Here is a 22,441-nt window from a genome sequence, read left to right on the forward strand (position 1 = left end):
ATACTGAATGGTAACTAGTCCCCTGAGACAGTCTGATATCATACTGAATGGTAACTAGTCCCCTGAGACAGTCTGATATCATACTGAATGGTAACTAGTACTCTGAGACAGTCTGATATCATACTGAATGGTAACTAGTCCACTGAGACAGTCTGATATCATACTGATTGGTAACTAGTACTCTGAGACAGTCCGATATCATACTGAATGGTAACTAGTCCACTGAGACAGTCTGATATCATACTGAATGGTAACTAGTCCTCTGAGACAGTCTGATATCATACTGAATGGTAACTAGTCCTCTGAGACAGTCTGATATCATACTGAATGGTAACTAGTCCTCTGAGAGTCTGATATCATACTGAATGGTAACTAGTCCTCTGAGACAGTCTGATATCATACTGAATGGTAACTAGTCCTCTGAGACAGTCTGACATCATACTGAATGGTAACTAGTCCTCTGAGACAGTCCTATATCATACTGAATGGTAACTAGTCCTCTGAGACAGTCCTATATCATACTGAATGGTAACTAGTCCTCTGAGACCGTCTGATATCATACTGAATGGTAACTAGTCCTCTGAGACAGTCTGATATCATAATGTAGAGTGTTAAATGGTAACTAGTCCTCTGAGACAGTCTGATATCATACTGAATGGTAACTAGTCCTTTGAGACAGTCTGATATCATACTGAATGGTAACTAGTCCTCTGAGACAGTCTGATATCATACTGAATGGTAACTAGTCCTCTGAGCCTGTCTGATATCATACTGAATGGTAACTAGTCCCCTGAGACAGTCTGATATCATACTGAATGGTAACTAGTCCTCTGAGACAGTCTGATATCATACTGAATGGTAACTAGTCCTCTGAGACAGTCTGATATCATACTGAATGGTAACTAGTCCTCTGAGACAGTCTGACATCATACTGAATGGTAACTAGTCCTCTGAGACAGTCCTATATCATACTGAATGGTAACTAGTCCTCTGAGCCTGTCTGATATCATACTGAATGGTAACTAGTCCTCTGAGACAGTCTGATATCATACTGAATGGTAACTAGTCCTCTGAGACAGTCTGATATCATACTGAATGGTAACTAGTCCTCTGAGACAGTCTGATATCATACTGAATGGTAACTAGTCCTCTGAGACAGTCTGATATCATACTGAATGGTAACTAGTCCTCTGAGACAGTCTGATATCATACTGAATGGTAACTAGTCCTCTGAGACAGTCTGATATCATACTGAATGGTAACTAGTCCTCTGAGACAGTCTGACATCATACTGAATGGTAACTAGTCCTCTGAGACAGTCCTATATCATACTGAATGGTAACTAGTCCTCTGAGACAGTCTGATATCATACTGAATGGTAACTAGTCCTCTGAGCCTGTCTGATATCATACTGAATGGTAACTAGTCCCCTGAGACAGTCTGATATCATACTGAATGGTAACTAGTCCTCTGAGACAGTCTGATATCATACTGAATGGTAACTAGTCCTCTGAGACAGTCTGATATCATACTGAATGGTAACTAGTCCTCTGAGACAGTCTGACATCATACTGAATGGTAACTAGTCCTCTGAGACAGTCCTATATCATACTGAATGGTAACTAGTCTGATATCTCTGAGCCTGTCTGATATCATACTGAATGGTAACTAGTCCTCTGAGACAGTCTGATATCATACTGAATGGTAACTAGTCCTCTGAGACAGTCTGATATCATACTGAATGGTAACTAGTCCTCTGAGACAGTCTGATATCATACTGAATGGTAACTAGTCCTCTGAGACAGTCTGATATCATACTGAATGGTAACTAGTCCTCTGAGACAGTCTGATATCATACTGAATGGTAACTAGTCCTCTGAGACAGTCTGACATCATACTGAATGGTAACTAGTCCTCTGAGACAGTCTATATCATACTGAATGGTAACTAGTCCTCTGAGACAGTCTGATATCATACTGAATGGTAACTAGTCCACTGAGACAGTCTGATATCATACTGAATGGTAACTAGTCCTCTGAGACAGTCTGATATCATACTGAATGGTAACTAGTCCTCTGAGACAGTCTGATATCATACTGAATGGTAACTAGTCCTCTGAGACAGTCTGACATCATACTGAATGGTAACTAGTCCTCTGAGACAGTCCTATATCATACTGAATGGTAACTAGTCCTCTGAGCCTGTCTGATATCACACTGAATGGTAACTAGTCCTCTGAGACAGTCTGATATCATACTGAATGGTAACTAGTCCTCTGAGACAGTCCTATATCATACTGAATGGTAACTAGTCCTCTGAGACAGTCTGATATCATACTGAATGGTAACTAGTCCTCTGAGCCTAGTCTGATATCATACTGAATGGTAACTAGTCCCCTGAGACAGTCTGATATCATACTGAATGGTAACTAGTCCTCTGAGACAGTCTGATATCATACTGAATGGTAACTAGTCCTCTGAGACAGTCTGATATCATACTGAATGGTAACTAGTCCTCTGAGACAGTCTGACATCATACTGAATGGTAACTAGTCCTCTGAGACAGTCCTATATCATACTGAATGGTAACTAGTCCTCTGAGCCTGTCTGATATCATACTGAATGGTAACTAGTCCTCTGAGACAGTCTGATATCATACTGAATGGTAACTAGTCCTCTGAGACAGTCCTATATCATACTGAATGGTAACTAGTCGATATCATACTGAATGGTAACTAGTGAGACAGTCTGATATCATACTGAATGGTAACTAGTCCTCTGAGACAGTCTGATATCATACTGAATGGTAACTTGTCCTTTGAGACAGTCTGATATCATACTGAATGGTAACTAGTCCCCTGAGCCTGTCTGATATCATACTGAATGGTAACTAGTCCTCTGAGACAGTCTGATATCATACTGAATGGTAACTAGTCCTCTGAGACAGTCTGATATCATACTGAATGGTAACTAGTCCTCTGAGACAGTCTGATATCATACTGAATGGTAACTAGTCCTCTGAGACAGTCTGATATCATACTGAATGGTAACTAGTCCTCTGAGACAGTCTGATATCATACTGAATGGTAACTAGTCCTCTGAGACAGTCTGATATCATACTGAATGGTAACTAGTCCCCTGAGCCTGTCTGATATCATACTGAATGGTAACTAGTCCTCTGAGACAGTCTGATATCATACTGAATGGTAACTAGTCCTCTGAGACAGTCTGATATCATACTGAATGGTAACTAGTCCTCTGAGACAGTCTGATATCATACTGAATGGTAACTAGTCCTCTGAGACAGTCTGATATCATACTGAATGGTAACTAGTCCTCTGAGACAGTCTGATATCATACTGAATGGTAACTAGTCCTCTGAGACAGTCTGATATCATACTGAATGGTAACTAGTACTCTGAGACAGTCTGATATCATACTGAATGGTAACTAGTCCACTGAGACAGTCTGATATCATACTGATTGGTAACTAGTACTCTGAGACAGTCCAATATCATACTGAATGGTAACTAGTCCACTGAGACAGTCTGATATCATACTGAATGGTAACTAGTCCTCTGAGACAGTCTGATATCATACTGAATGGTAACTAGTCCTCTGAGACAGTCTGATATCATACTGAATGGTAACTAGTCCTCTGAGACAGTCTGATATCATACTGAATGGTAACTAGTCCTCTGAGACAGTCCTATATCATACTGAATGGTAACTAGTCCTCTGAGACAGTCTGATATCATACTGAATGGTAACTAGTCCTCTGAGACAGTCCTATATCATACTGAATGGTAACTAGTCCTCTGAGACAGTCTGATATCATACTGAATGGTAACTAGTCCTCTGAGACAGTCTGATATCATACTGAATGGACAGACAGTCTGATATCATACTGAATGGTAACTAGTCCTCTGAGACAGTCCTATATCATACTGAATGGTAACTGAGACAGTCTGATATCATACTGAGACAGTCTGATATCATACTGAATGGTAACTAGTCCTCTGAGAGTCTGATATCATACTGAATGGTAACTAGTCCTCTGAGACAGTCTGATATCATACTGAATGGTAATGTAGAGTGTTAAATGGTAACTAGTCCTCTGAGACAGTCTGATATCATACTGAATGGTAACTAGTCCTCTGAGACAGTCTGATATCATACTGAATGGTAACTAGTCCTCTGAGACAGTCTGATATCATACTGAATGGTAACTAGTCCTCTGAGACAGTCTGACATCATACTGAATGGTAACTAGTCCTCTGAGACAGTCCTATATCATACTGAATGGTAACTAGTCCTCTGAGCCTGTCTGATATCATACTGAATGGTAACTAGTCCTCTGAGACAGTCCTATATCATACTGAATGGTAACTAGTCCTTTGAGACAGTCTGATATCATACTGAATGGTAACTAGTCCTCTGAGACAGTCTGATATCATACTGAATGGTAACTAGTCCTCTGAGACAGTCTGATATCATACTGAATGGTAACTAGTCCTCTGAGACAGTCTGATATCATACTGAATGGTAACTAGTCCTCTGAGACAGTCTGATATCATACTGAATGGTAACTAGTCCTCTGAGACAGTCTGATATCATACTGAATGGTAACTAGTCCTCTGAGACAGTCTGACATCATACTGAATGGTAACTAGTCCTCTGAGACAGTCCTATATCATACTGAATGGTAACTAGTCCTCTGAGCCTGTCTGATATCATACTGAATGGTAACTAGTCCTCTGAGACAGTCTGATATCATACTGAATGGTAACTAGTCCTCTGAGACAGTCTATATCATACTGAATGGTAACTAGTCCTCTGAGACAGTCTGATATCATACTGAATGGTAACTAGTCCTCTGAGACAGTCTGATATCATACTGAATGGTAACTTGTCCTTTGAGACAGTCTGATATCATACTGAATGGTAACTAGTCCTCTGAGCCTGTCTGATATCATACTGAATGGTAACTAGTCCTCTGAGACAGTCTGATATCATACTGAATGGTAACTAGTCCTCTGAGACAGTCTGATATCATACTGAATGGTAACTAGTCCTCTGAGACAGTCTGATATCATACTGAATGGTAACTAGTCCTCTGAGACAGTCTGATATCATACTGAATGGTAACTAGTCCTCTGAGACAGTCTGATATCATACTGAATGGTAACTAGTCCTCTGAGACAGTCTGATATCATACTGAATGGTAACTAGTCCTCTGAGACAGTCTGATATCATACTGATTGGTAACTAGTCCCCTGAGCCTGTCTGATATCATACTGAATGGTAACTAGTCCTCTGAGACAGTCTGATATCATACTGAATGGTAACTAGTCCTCTGAGACAGTCTGATATCATACTGAATGGTAACTAGTCCTCTGAGACAGTCTGATATCATACTGAATGGTAACTAGTCCTCTGAGACAGTCCTATATCATACTGAATGGTAACTAGTCCTCTGAGACCGTCTGATATCATACTGAATGGTAACTAGTCCTCTGAGACAGTCTGATATCATACTGAATGGTAACTAGTCCTTTGAGACAGTCTGATATCATACTGAATGGTAACTAGTCCTCTGAGACAGTCTGATATCATACTGTAGAGTGCTGAATGGTAACTAGTCCTCTGAGACAGTATTAAATCATACTGTAGTGTGTTATAAGTATGAGTCATGGTACAGAGTACACAGTCCACGTGTCACTCCTTTCAAAACACACATGATCTATGGACTGCAGTCCACACACACACAGCTCACCTTCTCTCCCTCTCCTTCCCCTGGCTTCTCATACTTGATCAACCAGTTGTCATTCCCTCGGTCTGAAGGAGAGAAAGAGGGAGGGAGAAGGAGAAGAGAGAGAACGGAGAGGAAGGGTGAACGGGTTAGACTCTGCATAGGATGAGAACACAATGTAAAGCTATAGGGAGATGTTCCAGGGAATTAACAGTGTGTCCCTATAAAATCTGTTTTATTTTTGGCCTGATTCCATTCTGTTTTCTCCATTTTGTTTCTACAGTTTTTTTTTTCTCTCCAAGTTTTCACTCTCAAAAATCACACTTTAATACTTAAAACTACAACAGGAGACAATTTTTTTGTTGTCTAGGGGAAAACATTTTATATAAGAAAGTTTTATTTTCGGGTTGTAGATGCCCTGTAATTCAGATGCAGATGCCCTGTAATTCAGATGCCCTGTAAATCAGATGTAGACGCCCTGTAATTCAGATGTAGATGCCCTGTAATTCAGATGACCTGTAATTCAGATGCCCTGTAATTCAGATGCCCTGTAATTCAGATGCAGATGCCCTGTAATTCAGATGTAGATGCCCTGTAATTCAGATGACCTGTAATTCAGATGCCCTGTAATTCAGATGCCCTGTAATTCAGATGTAGATGCCCTGTAATTCAGATGCAGATGCCCTGTAATTCAGATGCCCTGTAATTCAGATGCCCTGTAAATCAGATGTAGACGCCCTGTAATTCAGATGCAGATGCCCTGTAATTGAGATGTAGATGCCCTGTAATTCAGATGCCCTGTAATTCAGATGCCCTGTAATTCAGATGCCCTGTAAATCAGATGTAGATGCCCTGTAATTCAGATGCAGAAGCCCTGTAATTCAGATGTAGATGCCCTGTAATTCAGATGCAGAAGCCCTGTAATTCAGATGTAGATGCCCTGTAATTCAGATGCCCTGTAATTCAGATGTAGATGCCCTGTAAATCAGATGTAGATGCCCTGTAATTCAGATGCAGAAGCCCTGTAATTCAGATGTAGATGCCCTGTAATTCAGATGCCCTGTAATTCAGATGCAGATGCCCTGTAATTGAGATGTAGATGCCCTGTAATTCAGATGCCCTGTAATTCAGATGCCCTGTAATGCAGATGCCCTGTAAATCAGATGTAAACGCCCTGTAATTCAGATGCAGAAGCCCTGTAATTCAGATGTAGATGCCCTGTAATTCAGATGCCCTGTAATTCAGATGCCCTGTAAATCAGATGTAGACGCCCTGTAATTCAGATGTAGATGCCCTGTAAATCAGATGCAGATGCCCTGTAATTGAGATGTAGATGCCCTGTAATTCAGATGCCCTGTAATTCAGATGCCCTGTAATTCAGATGCCCTGTAAATCAGATGTAGACGCCCTGTAATTCAGATGCAGAAGCCCTGTAATTCAGATGTAGATGCCCTGTAATTCAGATGTAGATGCCCTGTAATTCAGATGCCCTGTAATTCAGATGCAGATGCCCTGTAATTCAGATGTAGATGCCCTGTAATTCAGATGCCCTGTAAATCAGATGTAGACGCCCTGTAATTCAGATGTAGATGCCTTGAAATTCAGATGCAGATGCCCTGTAATTCAGATGCCCTGTAATTCAGATGTAGATGCCCTGTAATTCAGATGCCCTGTAATTCAGATGTAGATGCCCTGTAATTCAGATGCCCTGTAATTCAGATGTAGATGCCCTGTAATTCAGATGCCCTGTAATTCAGATGCCCTGTAATTCAGACGTCCTGTAATTCAGATGTCGACGCCCTGTAATTCAGATGTAGACGCCCTGTAATTCAGATGTAGACGCCCTGTAATTCAGATGTAGACGCCCTGTAATTCAGATGTATATGCCCTGTAATTCAGATGTAGATGCCCTGTAATTCAGATGCCCTGTAATTCAGATGTAGATGCCCTGTAATTCAGATGCCCTGTAATTCAGATGCCCTGTAATTCAGATGTAGATGCCCTGTAATTCAGACGCCCTGTAATTCAGATGTAGACGCCCTGTAATTCAGACGCCCTGTAATTCAGACGTAGACGCCCTGTAATTCTGACGCCCTGTAATTCAGACGTAGACGCCCTGTAATTCAGACGTAGACGCCCTGTAATTCAGACGCCCTGTAATTCAGACGTAGACGCCCTGTAATTCAGACGTCCTGTAATTCAGACGTAGACGCCCTGTAATTCAGACGCCCTGTAATTCAGACGTAGACGCCCTGTAATTCAGACGCCCTGTAATTCAGACGTAGACGCCCTGTAATTCAGATGCCCTGTAATTCAGATGCCCTGTAATTCAGATGCCCTGTAATTCAGATGCCCTGTAATTCAGATGTAGACACCCTGTAATTCAGATGCCCTGTAATTCAGATGTAGATGCCCTGTAATTCAGATGCCCTGTAATTCAGATGTAGATGCCCTGTAATTCAGATGTAGACGCCCTGTAATTCAGATGTAGATGCCCTGTAATTCAGATGTAGACGCCCTGTAATTCAGATGTAGACGCCCTGTAATTCAGATGTAGACGCCCTGTAATTCAGATGCTCTGTAATTCAGATGTAGATGCCCTGTAATTCAGATGCCCTGTAATTCAGATGTAGATGCCCTGTAATTCAGATGTAGACGCCCTGTAATTCAGATGTAGACGCCCTGTAATTCAGATGTAGATGCCCTGTAATTCAGATGTAGACGCCATGTAATTCAGATGTGGACGCCCTGTAATTCAGATGCCCTGTAATTCAGATGTAGATGCCCTGTAATTCAGATTCCCTGTAATTCAGATGTAGATGCCCTGTAATTCAGATGCCCTGTAATTCAGACGTCCTGTAATTCAGACATAGACGCCCTGTAATTCAGACGCCCTGTAATTCAGACGTAGACGCCCTGTAATTCAGACGCCCTGTAATTCAGACGCCCTGTAATTCAGATGCGTGATCTGCGGTTGTGAGGCCGTTTGGACATACTGCCAAATAAATTTTTAAAAAACGACGTTGGAGGTCGGCTTACGGTAGAGAAATGAACATTCAATTCTCTGGCAACAGCTCTGGTGGACATTCCCTGCAGTCAGCATGTCAATTGCACACTCCCTCAAAACCTGAAACATCTGTGGCGTTGTGTTGTTTTGACAAAACTGCACATTTTAAAGTGGCCTTTTATTGTCCCCAGCACAAGGTGCTCCTGTGTAATGATTATGCTGTTTAATCAGCTTCTTGATATGCCACACCTGTCAGGTGAACGGATTATCTCGACAAAGGAGAAATGTTCACTAACAGGGATGTCAAAACATTTTACACTAAATTGGAGAGAAATAATCTTTATAGAACATTTCTAGAAATGTTTCTATTTCAGCTCATGAAACATTGGACCAACATTTAACATGTTGTGTTTATATTTTTTAGTGTATTTGATATCCTACTGAGTTCAATACATTATTGAAATCCGTTCTCCGTATCGCAGATTTTACAGCCCCCCCCCCCCATGTGTGCAAGCTGTGTGTGAACCGTGCACTGTGTGTATGTGGTGTGTGTGTACCGTCCACTGTGAAAGGAAGTCACCAGGAAAAGTCTAAACACTACAGATACTGCTTCGTGTGAGCGCACACACACACACACACACACACCTACCTGTGTTCCTGATGACGTAGTCCAGAATGACGAGCCTCTCAAACTGAGACTGGAGCTGTTTCCTGGTGTTCTCTGGGAGAGGCTCCGCCTCAAAACGTCTCAACCAATAGTCAGCCTCATGGTACCCTTCCACGAACAGCTGGAACGAACCAAGCTGACACACCCACAGACAGAAAGATGCAAAAACACACGCACGCGCGCGCACGCACACACACACACACACACAGACAGGTCAGGACACCTTGGGGGATTAAGACATAGGGTCAGGAATAAGACTGGTAGGGTCAAGGGTCAAGGGTCAGGGTACCTTGGGGGGCAGTCCCACTCTGTGGAAGTGTCGTCCCACTTTGGGAACCATCTCCAGGGCGTATTTCTTCCCTCTGGACTTCGCCCTGTCGATAGTGTTGTAGTGAAATGTCTCACTGACTAGATACACAGCCTGGAAGACACACAGCCTGTTATTATCACTGACTAGACACACAGCCTGGAAGACACACAGCCTGTTATTATCACTGACTAGATACACAGCCTGTTATTATCACTGACTAGACACACAGCCTGGAAGACACACAGCCTGGAAGACACACAGCCTGGAAGACACACAGCCTGTTATTATCACTGACTAGATACACAGCCTGGAAGACACACAGCCTGTTATTATCACTGACTAGACACACAGCCTGGAAGACACACAGCCTGTTATTATCACTGACTAGACACACAGCCTGTTGTTATCACTGACTAGACACACAGCCTGGAAGACACACAGCCTGTTATTATCACTGACTAGATACACAGCCTGGAAGACACACAGCCTGTTATTATCACTGACTAGACACACAGCCTGTTATTATCACTGACTAGACACACAGCCTGGAAGACACACAGCCTGTTATTATCACTGACTAGATACACAGCCTGTTATTATCACTGACTAGACACACAGCCTGTTATTATCACTGACTAGACACACAGCCTGTTATCATCACTGACTAGACACACAGCCTGTTATTACATCACCCTGTACACAGCCTGGAAGTGACACAGCCTGTCTTATCACTGACTAGATACACAGCCTGGAAGACACACAGCCTGTTATTACACTGACTAGACACACAGCCTGTTAGTATCACTGACTAGTGACACAGCCTGTTATCACTGACTAGACACACAGCCTGTTATTATCACTGAAGACACACAGCCTGTTATTATCACTGACTGATACACAGTGTTGTAGACAACAGCCTGTTATCACTGACTAGATACACAGCCTGGAAGACACACAGCCTGTTATTATCACTGACTGTCACACAGCCTGTAGTGAAATGTCTCACTGACTAGATACACAGCCTGGAAGACACACAGCCTGTTATTATCACTGACTGATACACAGCCTGTTGTAGTGAAATGTATCACTGACTAGATACACAGCCTGGAAGACACACAGCCTGTTATTACTTCACAGCCTGACACACAGTGTTGTAGTGAAATGTCACACAGCCTGTTATTATAGATACACACAGCCTGGAAGACACACAGCCTGTTATTACTTCGCCCTGTCGATAGTGTTGTAGTGAAATGTCTCACTGACTAGATACACAGCCTGGAAGACACACAGCCTGTTATTATCACTGACTAGACACACAGCCTGTTATTATCACTGACTAGATACACAGCCTGGAAGACACACAGCCTGTTATTATCACTGACTAGTTACACAGCCTGTTATTATCACTGACTAGACACACAGCCTGGAAGACACACAGCCTGTTATTATCACCGACTAGACACACAGCCTGTTATTATCACTGACTAGACACACAGCCTGTTATCATCACTGACTAGATACACAGCCTGGAAGACACACAGCCTGTTATTATCACTGACTAGACACACAGCCTGTTATTATCACTGACTAGATACACAGCCTGTTATTATCACTGACTAGACACACAGCCTGGAAGACACACAGCCTGTTATTATCACTGACTAGATACACAGCCTGGAAGACACACAGCCTGTTATTATCACTGACTAGATACACAGCCTGTTAAGACACGATAGCCTGTTGAAATGTATCACTGACTAGATACACAGCCTGTTATTATCACTGAAGACACACAGCCTGTTATTATCACTGACTAGACACACAGCCTGTTATTATCACTGACTAGATACACAGCCTGTTATTATCACTGACTAGACACACAGCCTGGAAGACACACAGCCTGTTATTATCACTGACTAGATACACAGCCTGGAAGACACACAGCCTGTTATTATCACTGACTAGATACACAGCCTGTTATTACTTCGCCCTGTCGATAGACACACAGCCTGTTATTATCACTGACTAGATACACAGCCTGGAAGACACACAGCCTGTTATTATCACTGACTAGATACACAGCCTGTTATTATCACTGACTAGATACACAGCCTGGAAGACACACAGCCTGTTATTATCACTGACTAGATACACAGCCTGGAAGACACACAGCCTGTTATTATCACTGACTAGACACACAGCCTGTTATTATCACTGACTAGATACACAGCCTGGAAGACACACAGCCTGTTATTATCACTGACTAGATACACAGCCTGTTATTATCACTGACTAGACACACAGCCTGTTATTATCACTGACTAGACACACAGCCTGTTATTATCACCGACTAGACACACAGCCTGGAAGACACACAGCCTGTTATTATCACTGACTAGATACACAGCCTGTTATTATCACTGACTAGACACACAGCCTGTTATTATCACTGACTAGACACACAGCCTGTTATTATCACTGACTAGACACACAGCCTGTTATTATCACTGACTAGACACACAGCCTGGAAGACACACAGCCTGTTATTACCACTGACTAGATACACAGCCTGTTATTATCACTGACTAGACACACAGCCTGTTATTATAGACTAGACACACAGCCTGTTATTATCACTGACTAGACACACAGCCTGTTATTATCACTGACTAGACACACAGCCACACTGACTAGACACACAGCCTGTTATTATCACTGACTAGACACACAGCCTGTTATTATCACTGACTAGACACACAGCCTGGAAGATGGAAGACACACAGCCTGTTATTATCACTGACTAGACACACAGCCTGTTATTATCACTGACTAGACACACAGCCTGGAAGACACACAGCCTGGAAGACACACAGCCTGTTATTAAGACACACAGCCTGTTATTATCACTGACTAGATACACAGCCTGTTATTATCACTGACTAGACACACAGCCTGTTATTATCACTGACTAGACTAGATACACAGCCTGTTATTATCACTAACTAGACACACAGCCTGTTATTATCACAGCCTGTTATTATCACTGACTAGACACACAGCCTGTTATTATCACTGACTAGACACACAGCCTGTTATTATCACTGACTAGATACACAGCCTGTTATTATCACTGACTAGATACACAGCCTGTTATTATCACTGACTAGACACACAGCCTGGAAGACACACAGCCTGTTATTATCACTGACTAGACACACAGCCTGTTATTATCACTGACTAGACACACAGCCTGTTATTATCACTGACTAGACACACAGCCTGTTATTATCACTGACTAGACACACAGCCTGTTATTACACAGCCTGTTATTATCACTGACTAGACACACAGCCTGTTATCATCACTGACTAGACACACAGCCTGTTATTATCACTGACTAGACACACAGCCTGTTATTATCACTGACTAGACACACAGCCCCCGTCACCCCTCCCCCCGCCACCCCTCCCACCTCACCTTGGTTTTGGGGACCACCCCCAGTCCTAGCCTGGTATCAACGAGGGAGGCAGCAACCTCTGAGAGATAGCCCTGGTTGGGGATCAGGCAGCCACGGCCAAAACAACATGGACAGCACAGCTACACAGAGAAACAGAGGAGGAGGAGGAGGGGGGGTGGGCAGGGGGAGGACAGAGGGAGGAGGAGGAGGAGGACAGAGGGAGGAAGGGTAGAGGGTGGGGAGAGTTAAATTAACTGTTCAAATGAATGTAAAAATAGAGAGAGAAAGGGAGGAGAGGAAGAGGGGATGAGGGGATGAGGAGAGAGGAGAGGGGATGAGGAGAGGGAAATAGGACATAGGGACAGATGAGGAGAGAAGAAGAGGAGAAGGGAGGAGGAGGAGGAAGAGAGAAGAAGAGGAGAGTGGAGGAGGAGAGAGGAAGAGGAGAGGGAAGAGAGAGGGAAATAGGACATAGGGACAGATGAGGAGAGAGGAAGAGGAGAGACACAGAGATAAAGACAGAGATAGAAACAGACCAGAGAGAGAGGAAGATGAGAGGGGAAGATGAGAGGGGAAGAGGAGAGGGGAAGAGGAGAGGGAAGAGAGAGGGAAATAGGACATAGGGACAGATGAGGAGAGGAAGAAGAGGAGAGAGGAAGAGGGAGGGAGAGGGAAATAGGACAGAGATAGAAACACCAGAACATAGTGAGACCTAGGGACAGAGAGGGAGAAGAGGGAGAGACAACAGTAACAGACAGCGATAGAAACAGACCAGAACATAGTGAGACCTAGGGACAGACGAGGAGAGAGACAGAAATAAAGACAGAGATAGTAACAGACCAGAGATCAGTGAAAGAGAGAGATAGTAACAGACCGGAGAACAGTGAAAGAGAGATAGTAACAGTAGAAGACAGAGTGACAGACCAGACAACAGTGATACCTTGTGAAAGTATTTGGTCCATTTAGGGTTGAGGTGACCGTAAGGCTCTTCAGACTTTGGTTTGAAAACACCGAGAATTTTCTGGATGGGGAAAAAAGGGGAATCAACAGTATTTAATAAAGCCCTGACACCATCAGCAGTTATCACAGAGAGATTTACAGTAACCCGGACCATCAGCAGTTATCACAAAGAGATTTACAGTAACCCGAACCATCAGCAGTTATCAGAGAGATTTACAGTAACCCGGACCATCAGCAGTTATCACAGAGAGATTTACAGTAACCCGGACCATCAGCAGTTATCACAGAGAGATTTACAGTAACCCGGACCATCAGCAGTTATCACAGAGAGATTTACAGTAACCCGGACCATCAGCAGTTATCACAGAGAGATTTACAGTAACCCAGTCTAGACCCATCAGCAGTTATCACTAGAGAGATTACAGTAACCCAGTCTAGACCCGGACCATCAGCAGCTTTACAGTAACCCACAGAGAGATTTACAGTAACCCAGTCTAGACCCTAATGAAAGAGCTTTACAGTAACCCAGCCTAGACCCGAATGAAAGAGCTCTACAGTAACCCAGCCTAGACACTAATGGAAGAGCTTTACAGTAACCCGGCCTAGACCCTAATGGAAGAGCTTTACAGTAACCCAGTCTAGACCCTAATGAAAGAGCTTTACAGTAACCCAGCCTAGACCCTAATGAAAGAGCTTTACAGTAACCCAGCCTAGACCCTAATGAAAGAGATTTACAGTAACCCAGTCTAGGCATCACAGACTTCAGAGAGACTGAGGACCACATCAGGGCCAGAAAGACAACTCCATCACAGACTACAGAGAGACTGAGGACCACATCAGGGCCAGCTGGCATTGACCATCACCATCATGTATGCAACAGCATCAGTCTCTGCTAGTGCAACTCCAGCAGGTTACCAGACGCGCCAGTCTCTCTAGGAGTGGGTTCAACTCCAGCAGGTACCAGACGCGCCAGTCTCTGCTAGGAGTGGGTTCAACTCCAGCAGGTTACCAGACGCGCCAGTCTCTGCTAGGAGTGGGTTCAACTCCAGCAGGTTACCAGACGCGCCAGTCTCTGCTAGGAGTGGGTTCAACTCCGTTGTTATAGGAACTCCCTGAAGCTGGCTTCCTCCCCATCAACATGTTCATCTACTTTAAATGTTTCTCTCCATCTGTAGGCCTATACTAGAACTCAGCTGTTAGCTGTGAAGCCTACAAGATTAAAATTAACCCATGAAACAATGACTTGTTCACGTAGATAATGCAGAGGTTAAACCACAGTGGCTCAGAAAAACCAGAAGGACTTCCTGGACATAAAGAACAGGAAATGGTTTGTTGTTTAAAAAGGTTAGTGACTGTTAGAACAAAGCCTAGCTAGTAGTGATGAGGGATGACTCCACTTCACCCCCCTCCACCTCCCCTATACCTTCCACCCCTCCTCCTCACCTCCCCCACACCCTCCACCCCTCCTCCTCCATACCTTCCACCTCACCCATCCCCCACCCCTATACCTTCCACCCCTCCTCCTCCATACCTTCCACCCCTCCTCCTCCATACCTTCCACCTCACCTCCCCCACCCCCCTCCCATATACCTTCTACCCCTCCTCCTCCACACCCCTCCTCCACACCTTCTACCCCTCCTCCTCCACACCTTCTACTATACCTCCCAACTCTCCGCCCCGAACCCCCTCCACTATACCTTTCACCTCCCCCCCCCCCCTATACCCCACCACCCCCACTCCCCCTTTCCTCACCCCTTTGGAGTCTTTAACGAAGTAACTCCCGCTAGAACCCTGAGAGATTCTCTCTGGGAAGACTCCGCCCTCGATGGCCTGCTCCGCCCTCTGAATGATGTCACCAAACTCTGGGTCACCGGGGAAATGGTTAAAGTCTCCACTACTGTTACCTGAATGGAGGAGAGAGAGAGAGAGAGAGAGATTTTTGACTTGTTTCTCTTTAAAATGGGCCATCGTCATTACATTAAAACAAAATAAAACATATGTTTCCCATTACAAATGTATATTTTAACATGCCCTCTCCACAGAGAAAGAGAGTAATGTTTTCTGGACATTTTTTATTGCTTATTTCACTTTTGCTTAATATCTAGGTCACTTGCTTTGGCAATGTTAACATAGGTTTCCCATGGCAATATAAAACCCTTAACATGAATTGAGAGAGACACAGCGAGAGCGAGAGAGGCTGAGACATGGAGAGAGAAACAGAGAGACAGAGAGACTCAGCGAGAGCGAGAGAGGCTGAGACATGGAGAGAGAAACAGAGAGACAGAGAGACTCAGCGAGAGCGAGAGAGGCTGAGACATGGAGAGAGAAACAGAGAGACAGAGAGACTCAGCGAGAGCGAGAGAGGCTGAGACATGGAGAGAGAAACAGAGAGACACAGCGAGAGCGAGAGAGGCTGAGACATGGAGAGAGAAACAGAGAGACAGAGACTCAGCGAGAGCGAGAGAGGCTGAGACATGGAGAGAGAAACAGAGAGACAGAGAGACACAGCGAGAGCGAGAGAGGCTGAGACATGGAGAGAGAAACAGAGAGACAGAGAGACTCAGCGAGAGCGAGAGAGGCTGAGACATGGAGAGAGAAACAGAGAGACACAGCGAGAGCGAGAGAGGCTGAGACATGGAGAGAGAAACAGAGAGACACAGCGAGAGCGAGAGAGGCTGAGACATGGAGAGAGAAACAGAGAGACAGAGAGACACAGCGAGAGCGAGAGAGCCTGAGACATGGAGAGAGAAACAGAGAGACACAGTGAGCATAGCCTTGCTATTGAGAAAGGCCGTTGTAGGCAGACCTGACTCTCAAGAGAAGACATTTTGTGGGCAGTGTGCACATAGCCTGAGGTAAAAAAAAAACTGAGCTGCACTTCCTAACCTCTTGCCAAATCTATGACCATATTAGAGACACATATGTCCCTCAGATTACACAGAACCACAAAGAATTTGAAAACAAACGCAATTTTGATCAACTCCCATATCTACCGGGGTGAAATACCACAGTGTGACATCACAGCAGTAAGATTTGTGACCTGTTGCCACGAGAAAAGGGCAACCAGTGAAGAACAAACACCATTGTAAATAAAACCCATATTTATGTTTATTTATTATTTATGTTGATTTCCCTTTTGTACTTGAATCTAGTCGCACATCATTACAACGCTGTATATATAAACATAATATAACATTTTAAAATGTCTTTGTTATTTTGGAAAGTCTGCGAGTGTCATGTTTACAGTTCATTTGTTATTGTTTATTTCACTTTTGTTTATTATCTCTTTCACTTGTTTTGGTAATATATAATGTTATATGTTAACATATGTTTCCCATGAACCCCCCCTCCCCCCCAAAAAAACGGCCCTTAAATTGCAAGTTAAATTGAATTGAAAGAGAGATCAGTACATGTGTATGTAACTAGCTAAAGCAGCATCTATAGCTGCGGTATCAGCTCTACAGCTGCGGTATCAGCTCTACAGCTGTGGTATCAGCTCTACAGCTGTGGTATCAGCTCTACAGCTGCGGTATCAGCTCTACAGCTGCGGTATCAGCTCTACAGCTGCGGTATCAGCTCTACAGCTGCGGTATCAGCTCTACAGCTGCGGTATCAGCTCTACAGCTGCGGTATCAGCTCTACAGCTGCGGTATCAGCTCTACAGCTGCGGTATCAGCTCTACAGCTGCGGTATCAGCTCTACAGCTGCGGTATCAGCTCTACAGCTGCGGTATCAGCTCTACAGCTGCGGTATCAGCTCTACAGCTGCGGTATCAGCTCTACAGCTGCGGTATCAGCTCTACAGCTGTGGTATCAGCTCTACAGCTGCGGTATCAGCTCTACAGCTGCGGTATCAGCTCTACAGCTGTGGTATCAGCTCTACAGCTGCGGTATCAGCTCTACAGCTGCGGTATCAGCTCTACAGCTGCGGTATCAGCTCTACAGCTGCGGTATCAGCTCTACAGCTGCTGCGGTATCAGCTCTACAGCTGCTGCGGTATCAGCTCTACAGCTGCGGTATCAGCTCTACAGCTGCGGTATCAGCTCTACGGCTGCGGTATCAGCTCTACGGCTGCGGTATCAGCTCTACGGCTGCGGTATCAGCTCTACGGCTGCGGTATCAGCTCTACGGCTGCGGTATCAGCTCTACGGCTGCGGTATCAGCTCTACGGCTGCAGTATCAGCTCTACGGCTGCGGTATCAGCTCTACAGCTGCGGTATCAGCTCTACGGCTGCGGTATCAGCTCTACAGCTGTGGTATCAGCTCTACAGCTGCGGTATCAGCTCTACAGCTGTGGTATCAGCTCTACAGCTGCGGTATCAGCTCTACAGCTGTGGTATCAGCTCTACAGCTGCGGTATCAGCTCAACTCTGCAGCGTCAACATTTGTTGACTCTGGTGGAGGGTGCCTCCCAAACAGCACCCTATTCCCTACATTGGGCTCGGGTCAAAAGTAGTGCACTATGTAGGGAATAGGGTGTTGTTTTGGGAGGCAGACGCACTGTGAGCTAGGTGCAAAGTCAAGAGAAACATGGCTCCATAGTGGAGGTTAAACACACACACACACAGAGAGAGAGGCCCACACACACACACAGCCACACACACTGTGTAGCTGTCTAAGTAGATGACACTTCCTTTCCCCCATGTAGAAAGCAAAGGAGAACAACTGATGACATCAACAACACAGCTTCATATATCCCCATCAGACAGAGAGAGGAGGAAGAGAGAGCTGGGGACAGAGAGAGAGAGAGAGCTGGGGGGAGAGAGAGAGGGAGAGCTGGGGGGAGAGAGAGAGAGAGAGAACTGGGTAGAGACTCAGGACAACAACACAAATTGACCCAACGAAATCATAAGAAAACAAAAAGATCATGTGTCAAGTAATTGGAAAGAATTAAAACAAAACAAACGGAGCAAACTAGAATGTTATTTGGCTCTAAACAGAGAGTACACAGTGGCAGAATACCTGACCACTGTGACTGACCCAAAATTAAGGAAAAGAGAAAGTCCGCCGTAGGCAGACATGGCTCTCAAGAGAAGACAGGCTATGTGCTCACTGCCCACAAAATGAGGTGGAAACTGAGATGCACTTCCTAACCTCCTGACCAATGTATGACCGACCATATTATAGACACATATTTCCCTCAGATTACACAGATCCACAAAGAATCTCCCATATCTACTGGGGTAGCAAGATTTGGGGAAGTACCAGTGAGCCGTCACAGCAGCAAGATTTGTGACCTGTTGCCACAAGAAAAGGGCAACCAGTGAAGAACAAACACCAGTGTAAAAACAACAGCATTTTCCCCTTTGCACTTTAAATAGTTAAAAAAGCACAAAATAGAGAGAGAGAGAGAGACGCCATGTCTAGCAAGCTACTAACATGAAGGAATTATTGTATTCTCCTCCGGTCACCACGGGCTGTTTACCTGGCGAGGTAAGGTTATCTTTATCCGACGATGAACTCCGTCGGTTCCGCCTCGTCCTCTTCTGCCTCTCGCCCCGAGGTGACGACGTGCCTCCGGATAAACACGGTAACAACAGAGTCTCTTCCCCAGAACCGTCCGTCTCCAATTCGGTAAGAACACTTTCACACGAACCCGAGATCCGAATCGCGACCCCCGGGTTTGTCCCAGACCCGACTGTGTTCCTATCGAACAACGTCGACAGTGGCTCCTGTGACCGAAAGTTGAGATCTGTGGTAGAAGCAGCAGCAGCGGCGGCGGCTACCGGGGCTATGTCATCCGCCACCACCGGATCGGTCTCGTTTGGTTCGCATTCCGACATCATTGTTGATCGCTTATTTATTTTTATTCCAGATCTTACAAATTTAAAAACTGGTTTAGTTCAAACGCTACATATTTTCATCGCTCCATTGTTTAAAAAAAAAAAAAATGTATTTATTTGACACCGACTTGCTCGACTGTTGCTAGTTACTTAGCGGGAGATTATTTCACCCGTTAAATTGTCCACATCAGCCAAAGATCGCTTCCTGTTTCTACAGCGCATGCGCGTTGATACCAACGCAGCCTGACCATATTTAAAGGGACCGTGTAGCAAATGTCTCTCTGCCTGAGGGGAGGAGGAAGGGGGGGGTTGAAGAGAGATGAGAAGGATGTGATTGCAGCCTGTAATTTGGGGTGTTCCTGTATGTGGGCATTACTGCATGTGCAGGAAACAATCTTTATACTTCTAATGGTCCATGTTTAAACTAGGAGGGAGGCTGGGGAGACACTGTTAGCTAACTAGCTAGGACTCTGGTACATACAGGGCAGAGGCTGGGGAGACACTGCTAGCTAGCTAGCTAGGACTCAGGTACATACAGGATGGAGGCTGGGGAGACACTGCTAGCTAACTAGCTAGGACTCTGGTACAGACAGGATGGAGGCTGGGGAGACACTGCTAGCTAACTAGCTAGGACTCTGGTACATACAGGATGGAGGCTGGGGAGACACTGCTAGCTAACTAGCTAGGACTCTGGTACAGACAGGGCAGAGGCTGGGGAGACACTGCTAGCTAACTAGCTAGGACTCTGGTACATACAGGATGGAGGCTGGGGAGACACTGCTAGCTAGGACTCAGGTACATACAGGAGGGAGGCTGGGGAGACACTGGTAGCTAGGACTCAGGTACATACAGGATGGAGGCTGGGGAGACACTGCTAGCTAGCTAGCTAGGACTCTGGTACATACAGGATGGAGGCTGGGGAGACACTGTTAGCTAACTAGCTAGGACTCTGGTACAATCAGGAGGGAGGCTGAGGAGACACTGCTAGCTAACTAGCTAGGACTCTGGTACATACAGGAGGGAGGCTGGGGAGACACTGTTAGCTAACTAGCTAGGACTCTGGTACATGTAGGAGGGAGGCTGGGGAGACACTGCTAGCTAACTAGCTAGGACTCTGGTACAGACAGGAGGGAGGCTGGGGAGACACTGTTAGCTAACTAGCTAGGACTCTGGTACAGACAGGAGGGAGGCTGGGGAGACACTGCTAGCTAACTAGCTAGGACTCTAGTACAAACAGGATGGAGGCTGGGGAGACACTGGTAGCTAGGACTCAGGTACATACAGGATGGAGGCTGGGGAGACACTGCTAGCTAACTAGCTAGGACTCTGGTACAATCAGGATGGAGGCTTGGGAGACACTGCTAGCTAACTAGCTAGGACTCTGGTACAATCAGGATGGAGGCTGGGGAGACACTGCTAGCTAGGACTCTGGTACATGTAGGAGGGAGGCTGGGGAGACACTGTTAGCTAACTAGCTAGGACTCAGGTACATACAGGACAGAGGCTGGGGAGACACTGCTAGCTAGGACTCTGGTACATGTAGGAGGGAGGCTGGAGAGACACTGTTAGCTAACTAGCTAGGACTCTGGTACATGTAGGAGGGAGGCTGGGGAGACACTGCTAGCTAACTAGCTAGGACTCTGGTACATGTAGGAGGGAGGCTGGGGAGACACTGCTAGCTAACTAGCTAGGACTCTGGTACATACAGGATGGAGGCTGGGGAGACACTGCTAGCTAACTAGCTAGGACTCAGGTACATACAGGATGGAGGCTGGGGAGACACTGCTAGCTAACTAGCTAGGACTCTGGTACATGTAGGAGGGAGGCTGGGGAGACACTGCTAGCTAACTAGCTAGGACTCAGGTACAGACAGGATGGAGGCTGGGGAGACACTGCTAGCTAACTAGCTAGGACTCAGGTACAGACAGGATGGAGGCTGGGGAGACACTGCTTGCTAGGACTCTGGTACATGTAGGAGGGAGGCTGGGGAGACACTGTTAGCTAGGACTCTGGTACATGTAGGAGGGAGGCTGGGGAGACACTGCTAGCTAGGACTCTGGTACATGTAGGAGGGAGGCTGGGGAGACACTGCTAGCTAGGACTCTGGTACATGTAGGAGGGAGGCTGAGGAGACACTGCTAGCTAACTAGCTAGGACTCTGGTACAATCAGGAGGGAGGCTGGGGAGACACTGCTAGCTAACTAGCTAGGACTCTGGTACATACAGAATAGAGGCTGAGGAGACACTGCTAGCTAACTAGCTAGGACTCTAGTACAAACAGGATGGAGGCTGGGGAGACACTGCTAGCTAGGACTCTGGTACATGTAGGATGGAGGCTGGGGAGACACTGCTAGCTAGGACTCTGGTACATGTAGGATGGAGGCTGGGGAGACACTGCTAGCTAGGACTCTGGTACATGTAGGATGGAGGCTGGGGAGACACTGCTAGCTAGGACTCTGGTACATGTAGGAGGGAGGCTGGGGAGACACTGCTAGCTAGGACTCTGG

General features: G+C 45.4%; 1 protein-coding gene across 1 annotated transcript in view; it reads right to left on the reverse strand.

Moving 5' to 3' along the window:
• Window positions 1–20,133, reverse strand: part of LOC139394222 (phosphatidylinositol 4-kinase type 2 beta) — a 24,916-nt gene extending 4,783 nt beyond the window's left edge. Inside the window, exons 1-7 of the mRNA XM_071142245.1 lie at window positions 19,577–20,133; window positions 15,905–16,056; window positions 14,133–14,213; window positions 13,213–13,332; window positions 9,715–9,846; window positions 9,408–9,561; window positions 5,776–5,837 (exon numbers count right to left, since the gene is read on the reverse strand). Of these exons, the coding sequence (XP_070998346.1) occupies window positions 5,776–5,837; window positions 9,408–9,561; window positions 9,715–9,846; window positions 13,213–13,332; window positions 14,133–14,213; window positions 15,905–16,056; window positions 19,577–19,937 (1,062 nt within the window). The 5' untranslated portion in view covers window positions 19,938–20,133. The remainder of the gene's footprint in view (window positions 1–5,775; window positions 5,838–9,407; window positions 9,562–9,714; window positions 9,847–13,212; window positions 13,333–14,132; window positions 14,214–15,904; window positions 16,057–19,576) is intronic.
• Between the last annotated feature and the right edge of the window lie 2,308 nt (window positions 20,134–22,441).

The sequence above is a fragment of the Oncorhynchus clarkii genome, unplaced genomic scaffold, assembly GCF_045791955.1.
Source record: "Oncorhynchus clarkii lewisi isolate Uvic-CL-2024 unplaced genomic scaffold, UVic_Ocla_1.0 unplaced_contig_1469_pilon_pilon, whole genome shotgun sequence".
NCBI classification, from domain to species: domain Eukaryota; kingdom Metazoa; phylum Chordata; class Actinopteri; order Salmoniformes; family Salmonidae; genus Oncorhynchus; species Oncorhynchus clarkii.